Source organism: Opisthocomus hoazin, chromosome 12 (genome assembly GCF_030867145.1).
Source record: "Opisthocomus hoazin isolate bOpiHoa1 chromosome 12, bOpiHoa1.hap1, whole genome shotgun sequence".
Taxonomy (NCBI): Eukaryota; Metazoa; Chordata; class Aves; order Opisthocomiformes; family Opisthocomidae; genus Opisthocomus; species Opisthocomus hoazin.
Window position 1 is genome coordinate 12,520,713 of NC_134425.1, and position 19,454 is coordinate 12,540,166.

The window sequence follows — 19,454 nt, forward strand, 5'->3', positions numbered from 1 at the left end:
AATCTGATATGAAAGTCAGGCCGAAAGTTTGCTAATATTAACACGTGATGCAAAAATTTGGTTTCACCTGAGAACAATTTCACAAGTTATCATGTTGTAGATGGTAAAACCTGAGAACAGGTGATAAATGAACTTTGTATGTGTCTTCAAACGTTTCAAAACACAAGGAATTGAATCAAAAAATGAGCTCTCTGAGCAAGGTAATTTATTACATTCTACTTGGAATTGAATGAAAATTTCACGAGTCATTTTTTCCACCAAAAAAATGACTTTATTCTAAATCAATATTTTCCATACGAAGATATCAACTACAGCATATTTTGTGTCAGGGCAAGTCAAAATACACCATTTGGGTATGTCAAGCTGGAACAGTTCATTTCAAGTTGAGTTAACATAAACTTTGACCTGGTTCATCCTCGATGTTGCTTCCCATGGCTACTCTCCCCATGAGCTGAGCTCTGCAGCTGGACTACCCTGTCCGTAATGCACAACGGGTGATCTTCACTACTCAGTCTTCTCTTCAGATTAACTATGGCAGCTCAAGTGGATGCTGGCTTTTACACTAGCTTTCAAAACATGCACGGTTTTTATTACATTAAATTACTTTTGTTGCTTTTTACAGTTGTCATCCAGTTAAAACTGTTTGACCGAAGGAAGAAGCCTGACACTTCAAATGTTGATGCTAAGGCAGATGAAAAGAAATACAGAAAGCAATCAAACTTTCCTATAGAAGGAAAGTCCATTTGCACTTCTATGCATGCTCTCTCTGATTAACCTGATTCTGTTGTTATTTATACACTTTTCATACTTTATATTACTTTCTAGGCTACAGAAGAAGATGAAGCACCTTATTCTACTCTTTCTATTGTTCTTGGCTCCAGCATTTGCCGAGAGTCAGAGAAGAAATCAAAACTATTCTTCAAACAATGCCAGTCATAAACGACTGAAGAGAGACTGGATATGGAACCAAATGCATATCAAAGAAGAGATTGATACACAATTACCACATCATGTTGGCAAGGTAAATAGCAGTCTGTTAGCAATGAATAATTAGAAATGCAGACAGCAAATGAGTATCTTGAAAAATATTATTTGTTTGCAGTCTAGGCAGAATAAAATAGGAAAAAGTGAAATAGAAATGGGACTTAATACCAACTTACTAACGTGTTAAAATCTTGCAAGTGTGGACATAGAGTAAAGCAAGAATAATGTCAAAGGTAATCTGATTCTTTAGAAGAATACAAATAAATTCTAGAGAATGGCAAGTATAGAGCATCCACAATGCAGAAACAATTGGATTGCATGCAGGTGCACAGTTAGGAAGGAAGTCTGGCAGCTGATGTATGTCAATATTTTTCTGGTAGCTCAAGATTCTTTCAAAAACCTAGGAGATCAGCTAATAAAAACACACGCATTGAAAAACATACAGTTTACATCTCTCGGCTTGGATACAAAACAAAGTGCTATGTTTAGGAACACTTTAACACAGTCAAAAAATTTGTTTCACAAAGTGACAGAAAATAATTTTTAAAAATAATAATGAGCATTGACCTTCTTGCAAACTCGTTTTCTTCAGGGCAGCGCTCAAAATCCTATGATTAACTGCATATCACCCAAAGTTCTTCCAATCTAGTCTTTCAAACTGAACTACTTTGACACTTTTCAGATAAATGCAGTTGTACGTTTTCCTCCCATGTACAACAACCAGCATCTGTCAAGGCTCTCTCGGCAAAGTGAAACAGACCTTTCTGGATCAGTGCTGCTCACTGGCAGACAGCACAAGAGAGAGAAAAGAGGCCACAGGGTACTCTCAGCTAACACAACGTATCTCTGTTTCATTTCAGACCAATTCAGTAGCAGATTGAGGAGAACGCTTCTATTCCTGGAGCTGTCCTAAATACGAGTAATTCACTTTGTACTGTGCTCTGTGGTCTTTCAACGGTGGAATGCTTCCGATTACTTTCGTAATGGCTGTGTTCAGTGCATTGCATTTGCAGGATTGAACACTTGATAAACCCTTTAAAAAAGGCCGCAGCAGCAGTGTGGCAGAACTGACTGACAGCTCCAGGAATATGCGGATACCTTTTGATTTTATCTTTCATGACCTTCTAGGCTTTCCTTTGTATGTTCATCCCCAGTTTTAGAAAAGGCAATCTTGGAAGCCTACACCTTTTACACTGAATAAGTAAATAAAAATTGAGAAAGAAGGCATAGACTATACTATCTCTGAGACAGGGTGAGGTTATTTCTCATGTTCCATCTCCGGAGCTGTAAACTGTTCTTCAGCAGCCCCAGCAGCCAGAGGCATGATTAAGTATGTGGAATGCGGGAAAAAAAAATTAGTGACACATTTCAAAATAGAAAACAGAAATGAAAGAATGTTCAACAGTGAATGACAAGCACAGGATAAACCAAATCCTGAATACCAAACAGCTGCAATTTATGATAACATCAGTGACAAAAAACTAGAAATTCTTGGTCAAACTGAGAAATTATTGATAAATAGCTTGCTGAAATAAGAATGCTGATATAGTGCATGGAAAATTGTAGTTTAAACCTTCTATCAGTCTCCTTAGATGGGTGAAGGTATAGAAAGGGAAGAATCATCAGATTATCTGCAGATTAAGTAATGGGCAAAACCATTTGGGATTGGAGTAAATTACATTTAAAAACTGATTAAAGTTCATTTCTTTCACCCCATCCCTTTGTCACTGCAGATAATCTTAAATTTTAAAAGCTATGGGATGGAAATTTAATCTTACTGTTGTAGCATGAGCCTAAAGACTGACTACAAAAAATTGCATGTGACTAAACAGTAGAAAGCATTCAGCTATGGCAGGAATTCTGCTAAATGCTAAGTAATAGAGACTAATGCTGAATAATGTCAGTAGCTGTGAATATAGACACAATTCTGTAATTCAGTAAAATCCAAGCAAAATCTCTGCTAAGTTCAGAAGGTTACATGCAAACAAGAATAGCTCAAACTGAATGTGGTAGCACGCATTATTTCAGACATAATGAGGTTAATGATTCGTATGTGTTAACTGCATGAGCAATTTATATCTTCAGGGAATATGAGATGTGATCTAAAGAAAATGCTTCTTGATATATAAGCAAGCAAGTTTCAGTCTGGATGCAAGTTTTGTCCTATAACTCTGCATGGCTGTAGCTGCTGTGGTGCTGTTTGTTCAGTAATACTCCAGATGACATCCAAAATCTTGATGGCTATTCTGGTTTCAGACTGAGTCTGAAGAAGTCCCGATTGTGTGTATCTTCTGGTGGAAACTGTGTTGCATCCAGATGCCAAAGCCCACTTTACCTCTTCGAATTACATTTTTCTTCTAGATCACATCAAGTGTAAGGAACAGCAATGCCAAATATATTATTGAAGGTGAATATGCCAACATCATTTTTAAAGTGGATGAAACCAGTGGTGATGTCTATGCATTTGAAAGGCTAGACAGAGAAAAGAAAGCAGAGTATGAGCTGACAGCTCTCATTATTGACAGAAGAAACAACCAGTCACTGGAACCCCCATCTAAATTCATTATCAAGGTTTATGATATTAATGACAATGTCCCTGTGTTTGTACAAAAAGTATTCAATGGATCTGTCCCAGAAATGTCACCAGTAGGTACGTTCTTCCACCACCCATTTCCCTTCATTCCTCTGGTTAAAAAGCAGAATATATACTAAATATGCTATTTGAAAATCCTTTTCTAGGAACCCCGGTCACCAAAGTGACAGCTGTAGATGCTGATGACCCAACAGTTACAGGTCATGCCACTGTTACCTACCAAATCATTAAAGGAGACGAATACTTCACAGTTAATGACTCTGGTAGGTCAGATACGCAAATGTTCTCACACTTTATCTTTACCTTACACCTTGAAGAAAACGCAGTTTAAAGCCTTTTTCATTCTGGTCAAGGGGGATAATAATTCAAAAATATAATTTTAATCATAGTTTAGAAAGATTTTTCATTCACCCTCACACAATGCCACTGTCTGCATCTGGAAACAAACTAATAAAGTCGGGATATCAGGTGCTGTGTACTAAATGAGAAGATGAAAGTTCGTTTTTTTCCCCACTGATGAAGAGATTGACTAGGAGCTAATATAAGTTCATGTTTTCAGTTTAGCATAGATACTATGCCTTTGACCAAACAGGAAAAGGGAATACATAAACCCTGAAGCAGCATTCAATAATCAATAACTCAGGCCTTTGCTTTCCTAAACTTTCTTGTTTAAATTTCTCCCAGTTTTAAAAATAATGTCAGTATCTCTTGTAACCGTACTAGTCCTTTGGAGCAAATAACTCAGATAAAGATGTGCTCAGACAAACCCTCTAGATGCTGTAGTGACCAAGCTTAGATGTCATTAGACTGCTTCTAAGCAGCAAAGATCAGTTTAAAGGAATGTATTGTGCAAAATCCCCCAAATATTCCATCACGTAGAAAGATTTCTAACATTTCTAGCCTTAGAAAAATACCACTGTAAAAATGCTACTTAAAGCTGAAAGTGTGGCACATGAAAAAAATTTGCTGTCATAATTAAAAGATGTTGGACATGTTGCAAAATCTAATCATATTCAATGCTATTTTTTCAAAGGTGTGATTTCTACAACAAGGGCTGATTTAGACAGAGAGAATCAATCAACATATGAAATTATTGTTAAAGCAAAAGATGGTCCAGGGTCTTCTGGAGATTCAAGCACAGCTACAGTCATTATCACTTTAACCGACATCAATGACAACTTCCCAGTATTCAAACACCGTAAGTATAAGCAAATGTTGTATTGTTTTGAAATCAAGGGTTGAGACAACTATAATGAATTTGTGTCAGAGTTCATCACAGTTCAGTTTTTCTTAAAAGTGGACAAAAGAATCTTACATATTCAGAAGATCATCTGTATTTCAGCCCCAGCTGCATCTCCTGGGTGACGCACACCTAGGAAAAAAAAAAAAATCAGTATTAATTTCATCCCTTTGTACAAGATCATGACAATTTTGAGAATTAAATATACTTTTATAAAAAATACATCAGTGCTGTCTGTAGAGATATATAATGCTGAATTCTCAATGAAATGTTTTTCTGTATGTCTATAAACTAACAATATTTAACTAAGCTCTAACTTCCGTGTACACACTCTCTATGTCTTTTTTTGTTGGTTTTTTTTCTTTTAACAGCATCGTTTCACTTCAAAGTTTCTGAAAACATTTCAGTAGGAGGAGAAGTTGGCAGAGTCAAAGTAGAAGATGTTGATGAACCACAACACAGAAATACGAAATACAGTTTTGTCAGAGGAGATTACAGGGACACCTTTGAAATTGTAGCAAATCCATTCACAAATGAAGGAATCATTAGGCCAAAGAAGGTACTTTTCCCAGTAACAAAGATAATTATTTTGTTTTTCTACAAGTAACAAGAGTGTTTGATTCAGTTTGGGACTAGTGGCAGGAAAAAATGCAAATGTGTAGAAGTCAGAATACTTTCATCCTGAAAACCCTCTTCTGTAAGATCTGTGAGGAGACAAGGTGGCGATTTACTGGTCCAGTTCAACTGCCAGTGCCGGGAAAACCTAGAATTACTGCAGAGGGCAATGGGGACTACATCAGATATTCAGGTTACACACTTCAGGCTCCTCTCAAAATTCAGATACTTGGATGCTTCAAAGAGTCAGTGATTTTAAGAGTTGAACCAACTGACCAGGTCAAAGACTCTTTCCCTTCTGCAGCCCAAGTGAAACCAAAGTAGAAAATGTGAAAAAGTCCACCTGACCACTCTTGTAAAAGTGCTCCTCACTGTTCAGCACTTGCTCCAGTCTGAGCCACAGCTCCCTTACTCTCCTCAGGGGGTTTTCAGAGCTTCCCCACTTAATTCCTTATCGCTCTTTAAGAGGGCCCAGACTCCCAAAGCCTTTATTATGGTTTGCTCTTTGTTTTTTAATTCTCAGACCCACTTGGTTCGTACCAAGGGACATTCCTGTGTTATGCAGAGCACTACCAAAGCCAGAGTTCATTGATTTCATTGACTTATGGTAAAAAAAAAAAGAGGAGAGGGTACTATAAATCACCTGCTGTAGTCCTCAGATTGATAGGAATGTGTGTTTCACCTCCAAATGTCGCTCTGTAACTGTTAAGACTAGAAATGTCATTAAGAAGAAGAGAAAGCTTTAAGGAAAACAAGTACCAAGTATTCAAAGACTGGCAGTAAAGTCTTCAGCTGTGCTCACACTAGGTGTGAGCAGCTTTCCTTCACCAAATGCAGCCCTTACCCTGGTCTTTCCAGGACCTGAGAAATGCATTGCTTTCAAATTCTGCCCAGAGGAGGAGCAATAAGAGACCCCCACACACAGACGCACACACTGGGTGATTTCGAATCAGCTCATCTTTTAACATGCAATGGGCAAAGTTCACCTCACTGTTTTGTAACGTGCTTTTGGCCATGCACATGTCATAATTTAAAATATGTAGCCATGTGAGATAAAATTTCAACTGCGAGATAAGCACTACCACTTCCATTTGCAATGTCCCCTCAAAAAGAAAAACAAGAGTCACCACAATTAACTACTCTGTATTCATGGTGCTTTCATAATCTCAGGCGATAGCGCAAAGGGACCCAAACTTTCAGAAGAGTGAGAGCTTGGGCATTTCTTACTCCCTAGCTCCTGGCCTTCCTTCCATTGTGCAATTCCTTTCATGATCTCAGCCACTGGGAAAAACGAGGAAGCAGATGAAGTTTATCAGTAAATGCCCCAGCTATCAGTCAGCGTAGCTATGAAGTCTGCCCTGAATGACTTCAAAACAGAAAGCCTAGCCAAGAAGAGGAGAATCTGCTCCCCAACTTTTGAGAAAAAGGAGCTAAACAAGTTTTTGTAGCTACACAATTATAAAAAAGAAAATTATTTAAGCCAAGAGACACTTGCTGAACTTCGAATACTGGACGAATCTGTTCAAAACCGGAAGTTGTTCAAGACACTCTGTGAAACAGAAGTTGAACTTGGAAATGCTGTGCCCAGAGTCTAGCTAAGATGCAGTTTGGTATTATTTCCAAACATTAATTAGAGCACAGAGCTTAAATTTGCACAGATAACTAGTGCAAAGTTTACTTAGACATCTCTAAAGGAAGAGTATCTGTTTGTCTTTTTTCTAGCCCCTGGACTTTGAAAAAGTAGCAGAATACAGGTTTGACATTGAAGCAACAGATCCCACAGTTAATCTTCGCTATTTTAAATCTGGTGGCTCAAAGAGCATTTCAACAGTCACCATTGAAGTCACTGATGTTGACGAGCCTCCTGTCTTCACCAAACTACCATATGAATTTAAAGTAAGGGAAAACGATCCAGAAATAAGAACACTTGGTTCAGTTTGGGCACACGATCCTGATGCGGCTAAACGGAAAATCAGGTAACACAACACCAGCTGTAGTATTTCTGTTTTAAAGAATGCGAGAATTCACTAATGATTCCAAAAATTTGACAAAGAAATGAGACTTTGGCCCTATTTTTCAGAATCAAAATGCCAAAAATAAAAAAATGCAATTTGATTTTTTCCAGCACTGCAGCCATGGATACATATGGTAATGAACAAATATGAACATAAACTACATCTCCCCATGTAATTACCACAAAAACTTACTGATAAAACATTTGCACATTTACAGGAAAATGCATAATCCTGCATATCTTTCCATGGTTATAATTTGTTACTTTTTTATCGTAATAACTCTCTCAAGAATGTGCTTTGAAATGAAAATAGACTCCTGAAACAGCAGAAGACAATAATCTGGAAACTTTTCTGACACATATATTTCACTCTCACAGCTTGCATAATTTTAGGGAAATATTGTGAGACCACCTGGTCAAGATATTAGTGCACTTTGTCACAGAAGTACTCTCTGACCTCCCACTATGAAGAACTGAAGAGATACACAGTATTATCACCCTTTGTATTGACATATCTCTTTTTAAACAAAAAAAACAGATTTATTCGACGAAGAGCTAGTCCTAATGGAGACTATATTAGGGTATCCGATACTGGAATTATTCAACTTCCCAAGCCCCTGGACAGAGAATTCAGTTCCTCATACAACATCACTGTAGCAGCTCAGGAAATCCTTGAAGACGGTAAGTGCTATCCACTTCCATATTTGAAAGAAATCAGCGTACAACTTTACAGCAGGTCTGTAGCTTATCAAAACGGAAAGGCGTTAACCGGACAGCCTGTTTCCACTATGCTACGAAAGAAAGGAATGCTTGCAGGGTTTGCACAACAATCTTCCAAATCAACCGAGTACCTACAAATAGGTCAAATACAGTTTTAAGATTTGGTCCCTAGCTATTATGAAAATGCACTCAGTTTGTTACAAGGAATAAAAAGGGCACGAGGAGAGGAAGCAGCTTGGGAAACAAGGATAAGCCTGTGGTTAGAGCAGAAACATCCCAGCCAGCTTCACGCACTTCCACAGCATTACAAAATCCCAGTGCCAAGCTGCCGCCCAGCGAGCGTCACTGCACAGGCATCCCCGCTTTGCTTCGCCTGGGTTCAGGCAGCAGGGCAGGCCCAGCGGCCAGTCCCACGTCTGTCTGGGGGAGGCCAGCCATTTCTGGAGGGTGAAAGATATTTAATAATATAGACAGGGCCTGATCTGTGCCTGTTGTCTTAGTGCCAGAGAATGATGATGGAACCCACAGACACACAGTGCGAACAATCAGAAAGCTGTAAGCAATTGTCATTTTCTTCCTTATAGATCCTTGATAATTCAGCCCAATAGGAGAGTTTTTAGGAAAGTATCTGAATCTGTCAAAGGAAAAGTTTAAATTAATGATGGAGCGACAAACTCTCCATATTTGGCACGCAGGAGGAACAGACATGGACACAAAGAGTGGAAAGGGGAGCCCAGACAGCACTGAGATTCCAGGCGTCTCAGAGACCTGTAATGTTGTTGTTGTCATTTCAGGCCGTCTTTCTGACAGAGAATCACATGCCCAAGTTCATGTAATAGTTACTGATGAAAATGATAATGCCCCAGAACTTGTTTGTCCTGAGGAACCCAGAGTGTGTGAAAATGCTGCACCAGGAAAGGTGAGACAAGAGGGAGAGTTTTTCCCTTAAACCTGAATTATCTATTTGCAAGCTCAAGCGGAAGATGTCTTTTACTAAAAGTTACCCTCAGTTTTCATACCCAAGCACTTGATTATTTCACTGATTTCCAAAATGTCAGAGGTCAGAAATCTTTCTCCAGGACTTCACACTGCTGGAATACTGACTTTTATCTGCTTACACACATGGGCTGCACAGTTCCTCTCCCTCCAAGCTTTTAAGTATGTACATGCATTAGCGACTGAACCGTGACATAGAGTCAAGCCTTGCAGAGAAAAAATTAGAGATTCAGTTTTACCACACAAATGTTCATAAACGATACTGAGAGTGAAACTATTTCAAAGTATGATGAGAAACACTGCTGCATATAACATTATCGTAGTATTCACCAGAGTACAGGTATCCACATGCACAAATAGCACCAGTATTTGTGACCGTAGATGTTTGGCCTCGGACACAAGTATTCAGCCCATACGTGTGATGTTTGTTTAATTAAGAGATTTTGTCACAGACCGGACTCTCTGATGGAATCTGTTAGAACACACAAGGTATTATTTCACCTTCGATTTAATTTTCAAATACCTTGGGAGATACACATTTTTTATATTTTATACATCTAATCTACTCCTCTTTGAGGTTTTCAGAAACAAGCATGTCATTCAGGAGTGGCGTTCTCAATGACATTCAATGAATGAGAGTCATACTTCTAAGTAAGTTGAACACTTTAGAAGACAGCCATCTTAAGTATTTAAATGACCCATATGTCTTTGAGCATAAGATTTTTTAATGCTTTAGTTACGCAAGACTTCCTCTTTTGTTTCCCATCTGTGAATGAAGAGGCAAGACTGCTCTTTTTGAAGACCTACAAGCAAATTGCTTGCCTTGAAAGAACTTCAAGAGGAGCATCACAAGATATCTTTGTCCTGCCCTTTACTGAAGGGTTATACAGGATACACAGCCCAGCTCTAACTTAAATACTGAAGCAGTTTTATCACTGGAGGCAATGTGTACTGAAAATTATGACCCCTTCCATCTTTGTAGGTAATCATCAGGATTTCAGCTACTGACAAGGATGAAGTATCACCCAGAGGTTTCTTCAAGTACTCCCTGGCCACAGAAGATAGCAACTTCTCCTTGGTTGAGAACTACGGTAGTGTATCCCTGCATTGCATGTTCTCAGCTAGCCAAAGTGAGACACTAGGACACACAGAAGAAAAGCCGTAGCAATGACCTATCATTGGTCTAGCCGAGCTAAGTAACAATTTATTTTCAAAAGCTTAACTTCTGGAAAAAACAATTTGTTTGTTGCCACCCAAGTTTCACTGGGTTCCCTAAAGGCTGGCTCTGTCTAAGGGGAAGATGTACCAACTGACTGATAATCTATCAGGAAAATCTGGTAGAGATTATCACTTAATTAGATGTCATTACTTCTTCCAGATAACACAGCTAATATCACTGTCAAATATGGACAGTTTAATCGTGAACTTGCCAAAATCCACTACCTGCCTGTCATCATCTCAGACAACGGCGATCCTGAGCTCAGCAGCACAAATACACTTGTCATCAGTGTCTGCAAGTGCAACGAAAAAGGCAACTTCACTTTTTGCGAGGAAAGAGCTAAACAAGTTGGAGTTAGTATACAAGCACTGGTGGCAATTTTTATTTGTATCTTCACAATCATTGGTAAGTATTTTACTTTTGTCATGTTCTATGACTTAAAATGTGGGGATTGTTTTGGTTTGTTTTTTCTGAGATCTACAAAAGCTTTTTGGGTATAAAACGGTAACAAAGGCAGAAATACTGTAACTGTTTGATTCACCTCACTTGCTCTCTCTATTTGGCCTGTTAGCATAGTTTCAGCTACAACTTTGTCCATTATATTGGAAAGGCTGAGTCACTAGAAAGGTTATTGCACATACACATAACAGACTTGATTTACTGTTAGAAGGCTCGCATGCAGCTATAACACAGGAAATTTGTGCTGGGGCAATAACAATAGAATCCCTGTTTCCAAAGGCTGGAGTAGTCTGGAAACCCTTTAAACACTACAGCGAACATATATAGATAAAAAAAAAACCTGTAACAAATCAGCAGACCAGTACCTATTTGCTGAATTCTGTCAGAGAAGGGGCAACATTTTTTTCCTGCTTGAGAAGAGGTCTCATTTGCAATTACCACATAAGTAGCATTTGATGCCTGGCATTAAAAGATTCACCAGTTCAAGGCAGTAGTTTGATTCAATGAACTGGTGACACTATGCATTTGTACTCGTGATTCCAGCTCAAGAGTCGGTTGTACAATTCCTGTACAGACAGACCTGCTTTGAGAACATACAAATCCTACAGCTAAACAGAATTTTAAACTACTTTTTTTTAATAAATATGTGTTTAAAAAAACACCACTCCAGAAAAAAAAACCCAATTCAGACTGTATTACATACCTTAAATGCAATTTGGTTTACTTCCTTATTTCTCTATTTACACGTGCTCATGTAAGTTTTCTTTGCAGTAATCACTTTGCTAATTCTTCTAAGAAAGAGACACAAGAAGGATTTGAGTGGTCTTGGGAGGAATGTGGCAGAGATTCATGAGCAGCTTGTCACTTATGATGAAGAAGGTGGTGGTGAAATGGATACCACCAGCTATGATGTTTCCGTACTCAACTCTGTCCGCAAGAACGGTATAAAGCCAGAAGCAGTTCCCTCTCCATACGCACAAGTCCAAAAGCCTCCTGGAAACATAACTTCTGGTGCTGGAGAAATGGAGATGATGATTGAGGTTAAGAAGGATGAAGCTGACAATGACAGGGATTTGCTGCCATATGACACACTTCACATTTATGGCTACGAAGGTGCCGAGTCCATTGCAGAATCTCTCAGTTCTTTGGAATCAGGATCCTCAGACTCAGATATTGATTATGACTTTCTAAATGACTGGGGACCCAGGTTTAAAATGTTAGCTGAGCTATATGGATCAGAAGCAAATGAAGATTTTGTATATTAAGTTCAAATTAGCCATTAATTTTCTCCCTTCCACTACATATAGACATCAAGAGCCTGCCAACAGACAAAGGAGAAACCACAGCTCTTCACCCAAGCTGCACGAGGATTTCAAATAGACATTCAAAAAACCCTAACAGCAGTAGGGCTAAAAAGAAACACACAAACCACGTATATTGACTTCCCCCAGCATTGCTATCCTTGCTAACAACCAGTTCTTTCCCCCAAATTCCTGCTTGGGGACCTGCTCAATCCCTATCCAGATAGACACTACTTCTTTAAAACGTGGTTTTGTCCCCAGTTCCTCCTTCATTCCTCTCCTCCTGTGCTGTTTTCATGAACATGCATTCAAGGTCACCATCCGCTGGAACAGAGAGGTACGGTGGCATTGGGAAGGAATGTTTTGAATAACCTCCTGTATCTCCAGCTGGCTGGTTTGCCTGGCCCTCTTGTAACAACTCTATTGCTATTCCACGCTTATGCTTACCCAGCAGAGGAGAGGAGGAACATATGGTCTATCACTTAATATTAGAAATTATTCCATCACTTTCAAAGAGAGGCATGATTTTTCCGTCTTTCCAATCTATTAACTATTCTTGCTTTACAGTCTTCTACTACATATATTAGTTACTAAAGATAAAATTAGACAGGCTTTTTAGATGCACAATCTGGTTTGATCTGTCATTTTTAACAGCCTGATGATGATTTCAGGCACCTTTCCGGCATACCAGAATTTGCTCTAGCTAGCAGCAAAATTGTTTTTTCTTTCTGTAAATAGGTTCTTAGCGTTACTCAATGGAACATATCCTGCAGGGCAGGAAATGTGGAGATCAGGGGAACGTTAAGACTCCAACACTGTAAATCTCTCTAGATAGCAACACAGGTCTCTCTAGATTTCTACAGAGGTTGAACAGGTTTTTTATCCAACGTTATTAAAGCAACTGTATTTTTTCAGGGACAAACAAATGAAGGGCCTCATTACTGTGAAACTGTTTTGATTTCTTTCTAAGCAGGTACTGTAAAACGGTTCTTTTCCACCTAGGAAAATATTGTAGACTTCCAAGCCAGAATGCTACACACCCGCACATTTGTCTGCATAAAAGAACCGCAAACGTAAGTCAGGTTTTGGAGCTGCAACTACTATGTCCCTGGTAAGTGTGTGTTCAGTTTCTCACCTGACGAAGAGCCACAGAACGAACAGAATGAAACTTCCCATGCAGGAAGTTAGCCAGTCAGCCACATTTTGTAAAAAGCGGGTCTCTTAGGACAAAGGCCTGTCTCTGGCTTCTGGCAATGCAGATTCCCATTGCCTTCAACAGGAACAGAGCCCTACCACACAGATACTCAATTTTGCAGAATCTGTGCTGGAGTTGTAGATATTAGTTTAGTTGATTTGATTATTTAAATTTGGTAGCTAACCATATAACACTAAATCTTTTTTTTTTTTTTCCTAAGCCAGTATAGCGGAATCTCACAAATTTGCTTTTCACTTACTCATGTCATCTCTAATTTACAGTCCTTTCCCTCAAAGCACCTTCTTGGCAGCAAACAACAATGCACTATAGCATGGTCTCACATTTGTACTCACTCCTGTAAAAAGCTGCCCAATACTTAGCCGGACACTAATGCCTGCTGTCATCAATCATGCAATTTCTCAGATTTTCAAATATGAAGTAAAGGAAAACTAAGTAGAATTCTGCCCATCAGTCAAATCAGCTTTGGATCACATGCTTTATAAAAGAAGTATGTTTTGGATGACAGCCTTGCTTTTATTTTTAATGTGTTCACTCTCTTCGGTTTTGCTTAATTCGGTCAACAGTGTATGCTATTGAGGTTCCACATGTTAGTGTATTATAAAGAATGCTAACTAATAATACTTACATTTTAAGGTTTTCATCAGTAACTAAGGCATTGGCTATGAACAGGTAAAGGTAGTTATGAAATTATTTAGTGCAGTAAGTAAAGTACTTTGGTAAGCATCATCCAGATAGTATTACCTGTAATCATTATTTTTAAGCCTGTTTTATAAAGCTATTTTAAGGAACACTGTATCAATTTCCACTGTATAAAGTGTTTGCACTGGATAGTTTCTTTTTATATTCTTGTACTGTATTTTTTTTTTAACTACATAAAAACCGATCTCAAGTTTGGATTTTCTGTGCATTAATGACTTTCACACAGATGACAGTACCAGGCTTTGCACCACAGTAAACTCAACCATAAAAACCCCCGTAGCTATGCTCTAAGTGAACTCAGACGAGATACACATTCACCAAATGGCTTTCTGGAGAAGAAGTTTTCTCCCACTCTTTGGAAAGCTGTCATTAAAGCTCCTGGGGTAAGGAAGAGAAAAGCCCCAACAGTGCAGTCTGGTTTCAGCAGCTGGCAAGGCTGAACCCACTGACTTTGGAGGACTCATGTCGGCAGTGCTACCGGATGCATCCCATTTTCGAGCAGATGTTTGGCTTTTTAGCAGCCAGGCATCAGGGTGATTTTGAACCACCATGTTTACTGAGATTCTGCCCTTTTTTTTGCTACTGGAAAAGTACTCCTCTCAAATGGTAAAGGACACACTGCAAAACAGAACGTACGAACACCCTGGGCCAGTACATCCCACCCACCCATGGGGGAACTACACGTGTGCTCACTACCTGAGCCGTCTGCCAGTGTCACCTCAAGAGGAAAAAAGGATGACAGCCCAGCACCACCGCCCGGCCCCGCGCCTGCTACTTTCTTCTTCTCCGAGCAACTGCTAGAGACATATGCAAGCAGGATTACTCGGTAGTACACAAAAAGCTCCAGCTTTCTCACAGTCGAGGATTTAGATAGGTCACGACATAACTGTACACATCTGTGACAGAAAAAAAAAATGACCTCTACATTTGCAGCTTCAGATAGCACCATTTCTTAACACTCCTTTTCACTACCAATAATGACTACCTCAATATAGTCCCAAGATTGTTCAGCGCTTTTGAAAAATCACACGAATTTTCCCCAGATATGGCACTTATATTTTACAAAGCCTGGAATAAAGCAAAAAAGTTCAATTCCTTCACTGCTAATTGCCATGAGCAAACTCCAGATCAAACACACTTTAGCACAAGTTGTATTAAAAACACAATAGATGTGCTAATTATGTTATAATGAAATGCATTTTTCCATAGAAAGAATTTGATTAAACAGCTACTTGCAACTTCTAGCAGAGATTCTCATAAAGGTTTTCATTATTCATTTAATTAATACGCATTTTAATCTCTTATCCCTAAAAATATATCATAAATTATTCTTTTATTACACTCAGATGCAGAAGTTCATGCCATTTAATAAAAGTTTTTTACTCCCACCCCATTAGAAATTTTCATGAAATAATGACTTGTGATCAGAATCCTTGATAAACATCAAAGCAGCAAGGAAAAGCTGTTTGAATATCAACACCTGGCACACTGCCGCACTTCCCAGATAGGTCAGGTGAGCTAAGGTCCTGTTATCAAAACAAATTTCCACAAAGAAAGAACAATTGTATCGCATATTATCCGATTACAGTCCAGTACCACTGATACACTGTCAGGAAGAATGTAACAGCAAATCCAGTGAAAACAGAAGGATTAGTTATAAAAGAAAAAAAAAATCTTTTCTGACTTCTTTAATTAGGGCTGTCTTCCCTTCTCTCCTTTCAGCAACAAGGGCTTAGAATAGCACCCGAAGGGACCAGCTGCCCTGGCAATCAGACCTGCTCAAGCACAGCTATCGTCATCCACCATAGTGAGCAAATCATTTAAAGCCACCCTGTTTTTTTGGAGCTTAGAGTTCGGAGTACAGATCCACCTATATACGTTTATTTAAATGTTTTCACTCCTATGCATATGTCTCATGCAAGGGAAATGCTCATGGTGGTACTAAACACGCAGATATACTACCCTATTTGGTTAGAAATTATAGTTATACTTATTTCCATTGTACTTCAGGTGGGGCTAAGACAGAAAAGAAGAAAAATCACCATCTTTCCTAACCTGTTCTCCCTATTCTTTTTTAAACAAGTGTTTAGAGTTTGGGGGAGTAAGAAATAAAACTCTTGTGGTTTTACCTTCACATTCTTCCTGGAATGAAAGAAATCACCAAGGTGATATCCTTCCCATTTAAGAAGCTATCGCAGTTTTACTGTAGCACAAGTCATGAAGTCTCACCAGGAACTGAGTAAGAGGCTGATGAGATCAAAGGGGATGATTTAGCCTACATCTAGTCCACAGAAAAACCATGGCAGAAAACAAAACACCACAGGCACTCTTGTAGTCTGCATCAGAAGAAGGAAAAACAAAACCAGCAAAACTCTTTTATGAGCAATACAAACCCCTGGGTCTTTGCTGACCTCTCCCAGCTTCCTGACTTTGCTCTTGCCTAACCTGAAAGCAGAGGGAAGAACAGCGTTTCCTTCCACCGATCACCGGCCAGCGGCTGTCCCACCTGCTCTCCCACCGGACTCTCTTAATTCATTCTCGTTACGCCTTCATCAACGCCACAATCCATCCTAAATCTCCGCAGCTCTTTCATTCCTCACTAAAAGGGAACATCCAGCTGAAAGCCAGTGCTCTGAACGAAGCCACCAAAACCAGCAGAGCACAGCACGGCAGAGCTCACCGGGCAGACACGTCTGAAACACGAGTGAAACGGGGCGTTTCGGGAAGCCGGTAACAGCTGGGCCGCAGACGGTCCCAGGAGCTCCCCCGGCAGCCTCCCCGGAGCTCCGGGCCTGACCCGCCAGGCCCTCTCCAAACCGGTGCGAGGGTTCCACAGGCGGCACCACGCAGCCGCCGCTGCCCTGACCCGCGGGTGCCCGGGAGGGCGTCCGGCCGCTGCCGACCGGGGCAGCGGGACCGGGGCAGCGCGGGGACCTCGGCCGGCGGCGCCAGGCCGGACTCCAGCGTTTGGCGCCCCGCGTAACCACCAGACCCGAAGCGCCCAAACCCGCCGCGCGGGGCCGCCACCGCAGCCAGGCCCGCGGCCGCCATGGCCAGCAGTCGCCGCTTGGGGGCGCTCGGCGCCAGCTCGGCGGCCGCGCCGCGCTCCGCGCGCGTCCGGTGCGTGCTGGGTCCGGCTGCCCGCGCGCGCTCCCGGCGGGCTCCCGCGCGGCGGAACCGGCGGCTGCGGGAAGCGAACCCCGCCGGCCGCGCGCCCCGACCGCCACCGCGCGGACACCCCAGGCCGCTCCCGGGGCGGGAAGGCCGCAAAGCCCGAGTCCGCACAGCAAACGGCAGCGATCTCGCTCCGGCGGGAGCCGTGAAGGGCCGGGGGCAGGGAACGGCTCTGGGCAAGGCCGCAAGCCCCAGCGGGCCCCCCACCCCCCCGGGCCGGCTGCCCGTTTGCCAGGAGTCAGAAGCCGAGCCCTGCTGCTTTCTCACCTGACGCCGAAATCCGGCTGTGACCCTAACGATGCTGTCCCACCCTGCTTTTATTTTTCCTTCCAAACCAAAACGCAGCTACGAATCAGGATCTTCTCAAGCGATACCAAATAATTTTTATTTTCACTGAGTCCTGTAAAACAGCTGGGTTTTGCCTTGAATGGACATATTTGTGTATGAACACATGCGTTATCCACTAGTCATCATTTCTGTATTATAACTGTGCAGCAAAACTTTCCCAAGTAGCCATACAAACACACCAGTAAAAAAACAGTACCAGGAACCCTTCAACGACCATCTAAGAAGTTGGAAGTTTTCACAGAAATCACTTGTCACACAACTACAGATTAATGGCTTCACGAAAGTCAAAGACTCCTTGCAAGTGGACTTAATTCAGTATTTGTAATCAGTAATTTAATCAGCCTTCACCCTCTCTCCTCCTCCTCCAGCCAGGCTTCTGTAACTCCGCTGGTCCACCAGCTCTGCAGCTCCCAGTGCGCAGTACGGTGGGAGAGGCAGGCTCGGCCTTTGGGACCCAGAACAACGCTGTCTGCAGATTTCAGGACAAACTCCAGCTGGTCCGTCACAAAGACCAGGAGCAAACACTGACACCAGTTTAAAATCCATTTATAATATTTTACTGGGCTAAGGTTATGACGCAGGTTTACAGCGGAGTAAGTGACGGTGCACACCAGCAATCTGCTGCGCCGCCCGCAGCCACCTTCAGCAGCTGCTCCTCAGCCTCTCCTGGACAGCCCTCCTCACTCGTGCAGCCAGCCCAGCTCTTCCTCCCGCTCTGCACAGCGGCCACTCTGATGTCCCCCCTGTTTTGCAAAAAGCCTGGTGCTCCTTGCTTCATGTCACCCCCAACGCCACGTAACCACACACGAGCTGTGCTGGACTGGGTGGGCGCCAGGCTGACGGGGCAGAGCCAGACTCCCTCCGAACAGGCAGAACCACCCAGCTGAAGTGCAGAGACCTCGCTGAGCACCAGTACAACTGCTGCTGGCAGCACTGTGACAAAGGGCTTGGCAGCAGCCACCACCTCTCCATTCCCACCTCAAGCACCTCTTCATTTTTTTTTTCCCATGCTACAGACTGAGCTCTCCCCTCCATGTCACACGCGATTCCCCAGACACAGCGCCTGCCTGATCCTCTGCCATTGCCAGCAACAGTTCCGCAACGCGCTCACAGCAGAAGGGTTGGGAGGCCCAGCACGCCCACCGCGCTCCCCACCCACTACCACCCCTCCACTTGAACATCTGGTGACTTTGCAAAACTTTGCGTAAGAATATGCCCCAAAACAGCTCCTTGATCGCACGCAAATCTTGCTAGGATGAGGAGAGAGGAGGAAAGAGAAACGTAGCAGCAGGTAGATTTGTAGGTCAAACACAGGAGATGAAAAAACAAGTTATTTCTCCTTCTGATCCAAAAAGTTACATTATATACAAGTAGCAAATTGTAGCAAATCCTCTGTAAGCAAGAGCTAGCCTGAAAGACACGGCTTCCTCATTCCTCAGAGTCACCTCCGCCTGCTCAGCTCCCACATCTGTTCCCCAGACGCACACGGGTCCCATCCGGCCGCCATCCGCTCCCCTCTCCTCCCACAGACGCCGTGTACAACAGAGCCAGCAACCAGGGCTCTGCGAGCAAACCACACACTGACCGCAGGTCCTACCCTGCCGGCCCTCCTCCTCCTCTGGAGAACGAGAGTGCGTTCCACCAGTACGTGCAGCTGACAACAGGGGAGGATTTCGTCCTCAAACCGCAGTCCTGGCAGGCTGTCCAGCAGAAGCGACAGCCTGAAGCCTCCACTCAGGTCAGCAGGTCCTGCACCGCTTGCAGGCAGCCCTGCTTGTGCAGCCTTGGCCTGCTCAAAGGGCTGCACAGGGAAGTTTTGTTCACCTTCCGAGGCAGGCCATCACGCATCTCAGTGAAGCTCCTGCTGTCATTTACC

At 42.0% G+C, this 19,454-nt stretch overlaps 1 protein-coding gene across 1 annotated transcript; it reads left to right on the plus strand.

Annotated features, from left to right (window-relative positions):
• The first annotated feature begins 838 nt into the window (after positions 1-838).
• On the plus strand, positions 839-14,246 carry CDH5 (cadherin 5). Its single transcript, XM_075434072.1, has 11 exons — positions 839-1,021; positions 3,346-3,634; positions 3,724-3,840; positions 4,611-4,775; positions 5,189-5,376; positions 7,155-7,408; positions 7,985-8,127; positions 8,961-9,085; positions 10,145-10,253; positions 10,541-10,786; positions 11,612-14,246. The coding sequence occupies exons 1-11, from the start codon at positions 839-841 to the stop codon at positions 12,103-12,105; spliced, it is 2,313 nt and encodes a 770-aa protein (XP_075290187.1). The 3' UTR covers positions 12,106-14,246.
• Positions 14,247-19,454: the final 5,208 nt, after the last annotated feature.

Excerpts from the sequence above, each read along its gene's own strand:
- CDH5 (XM_075434072.1), top strand. The coding sequence starts at position 839 with ATGAAGCACCTTATTCTACTCTTTCTATTGTTCTTGGCTCCAGCATTT. Across the intron at positions 7,409-7,984 it reads GCGGCTAAACGGAAAATCAG|ATTTATTCGACGAAGAGCTA; the intron begins GTAACACAACAC and ends CAAAAAAAACAG. Across the intron at positions 10,254-10,540 it reads CTCCTTGGTTGAGAACTACG|ATAACACAGCTAATATCACT; the intron begins GTAGTGTATCCC and ends TACTTCTTCCAG.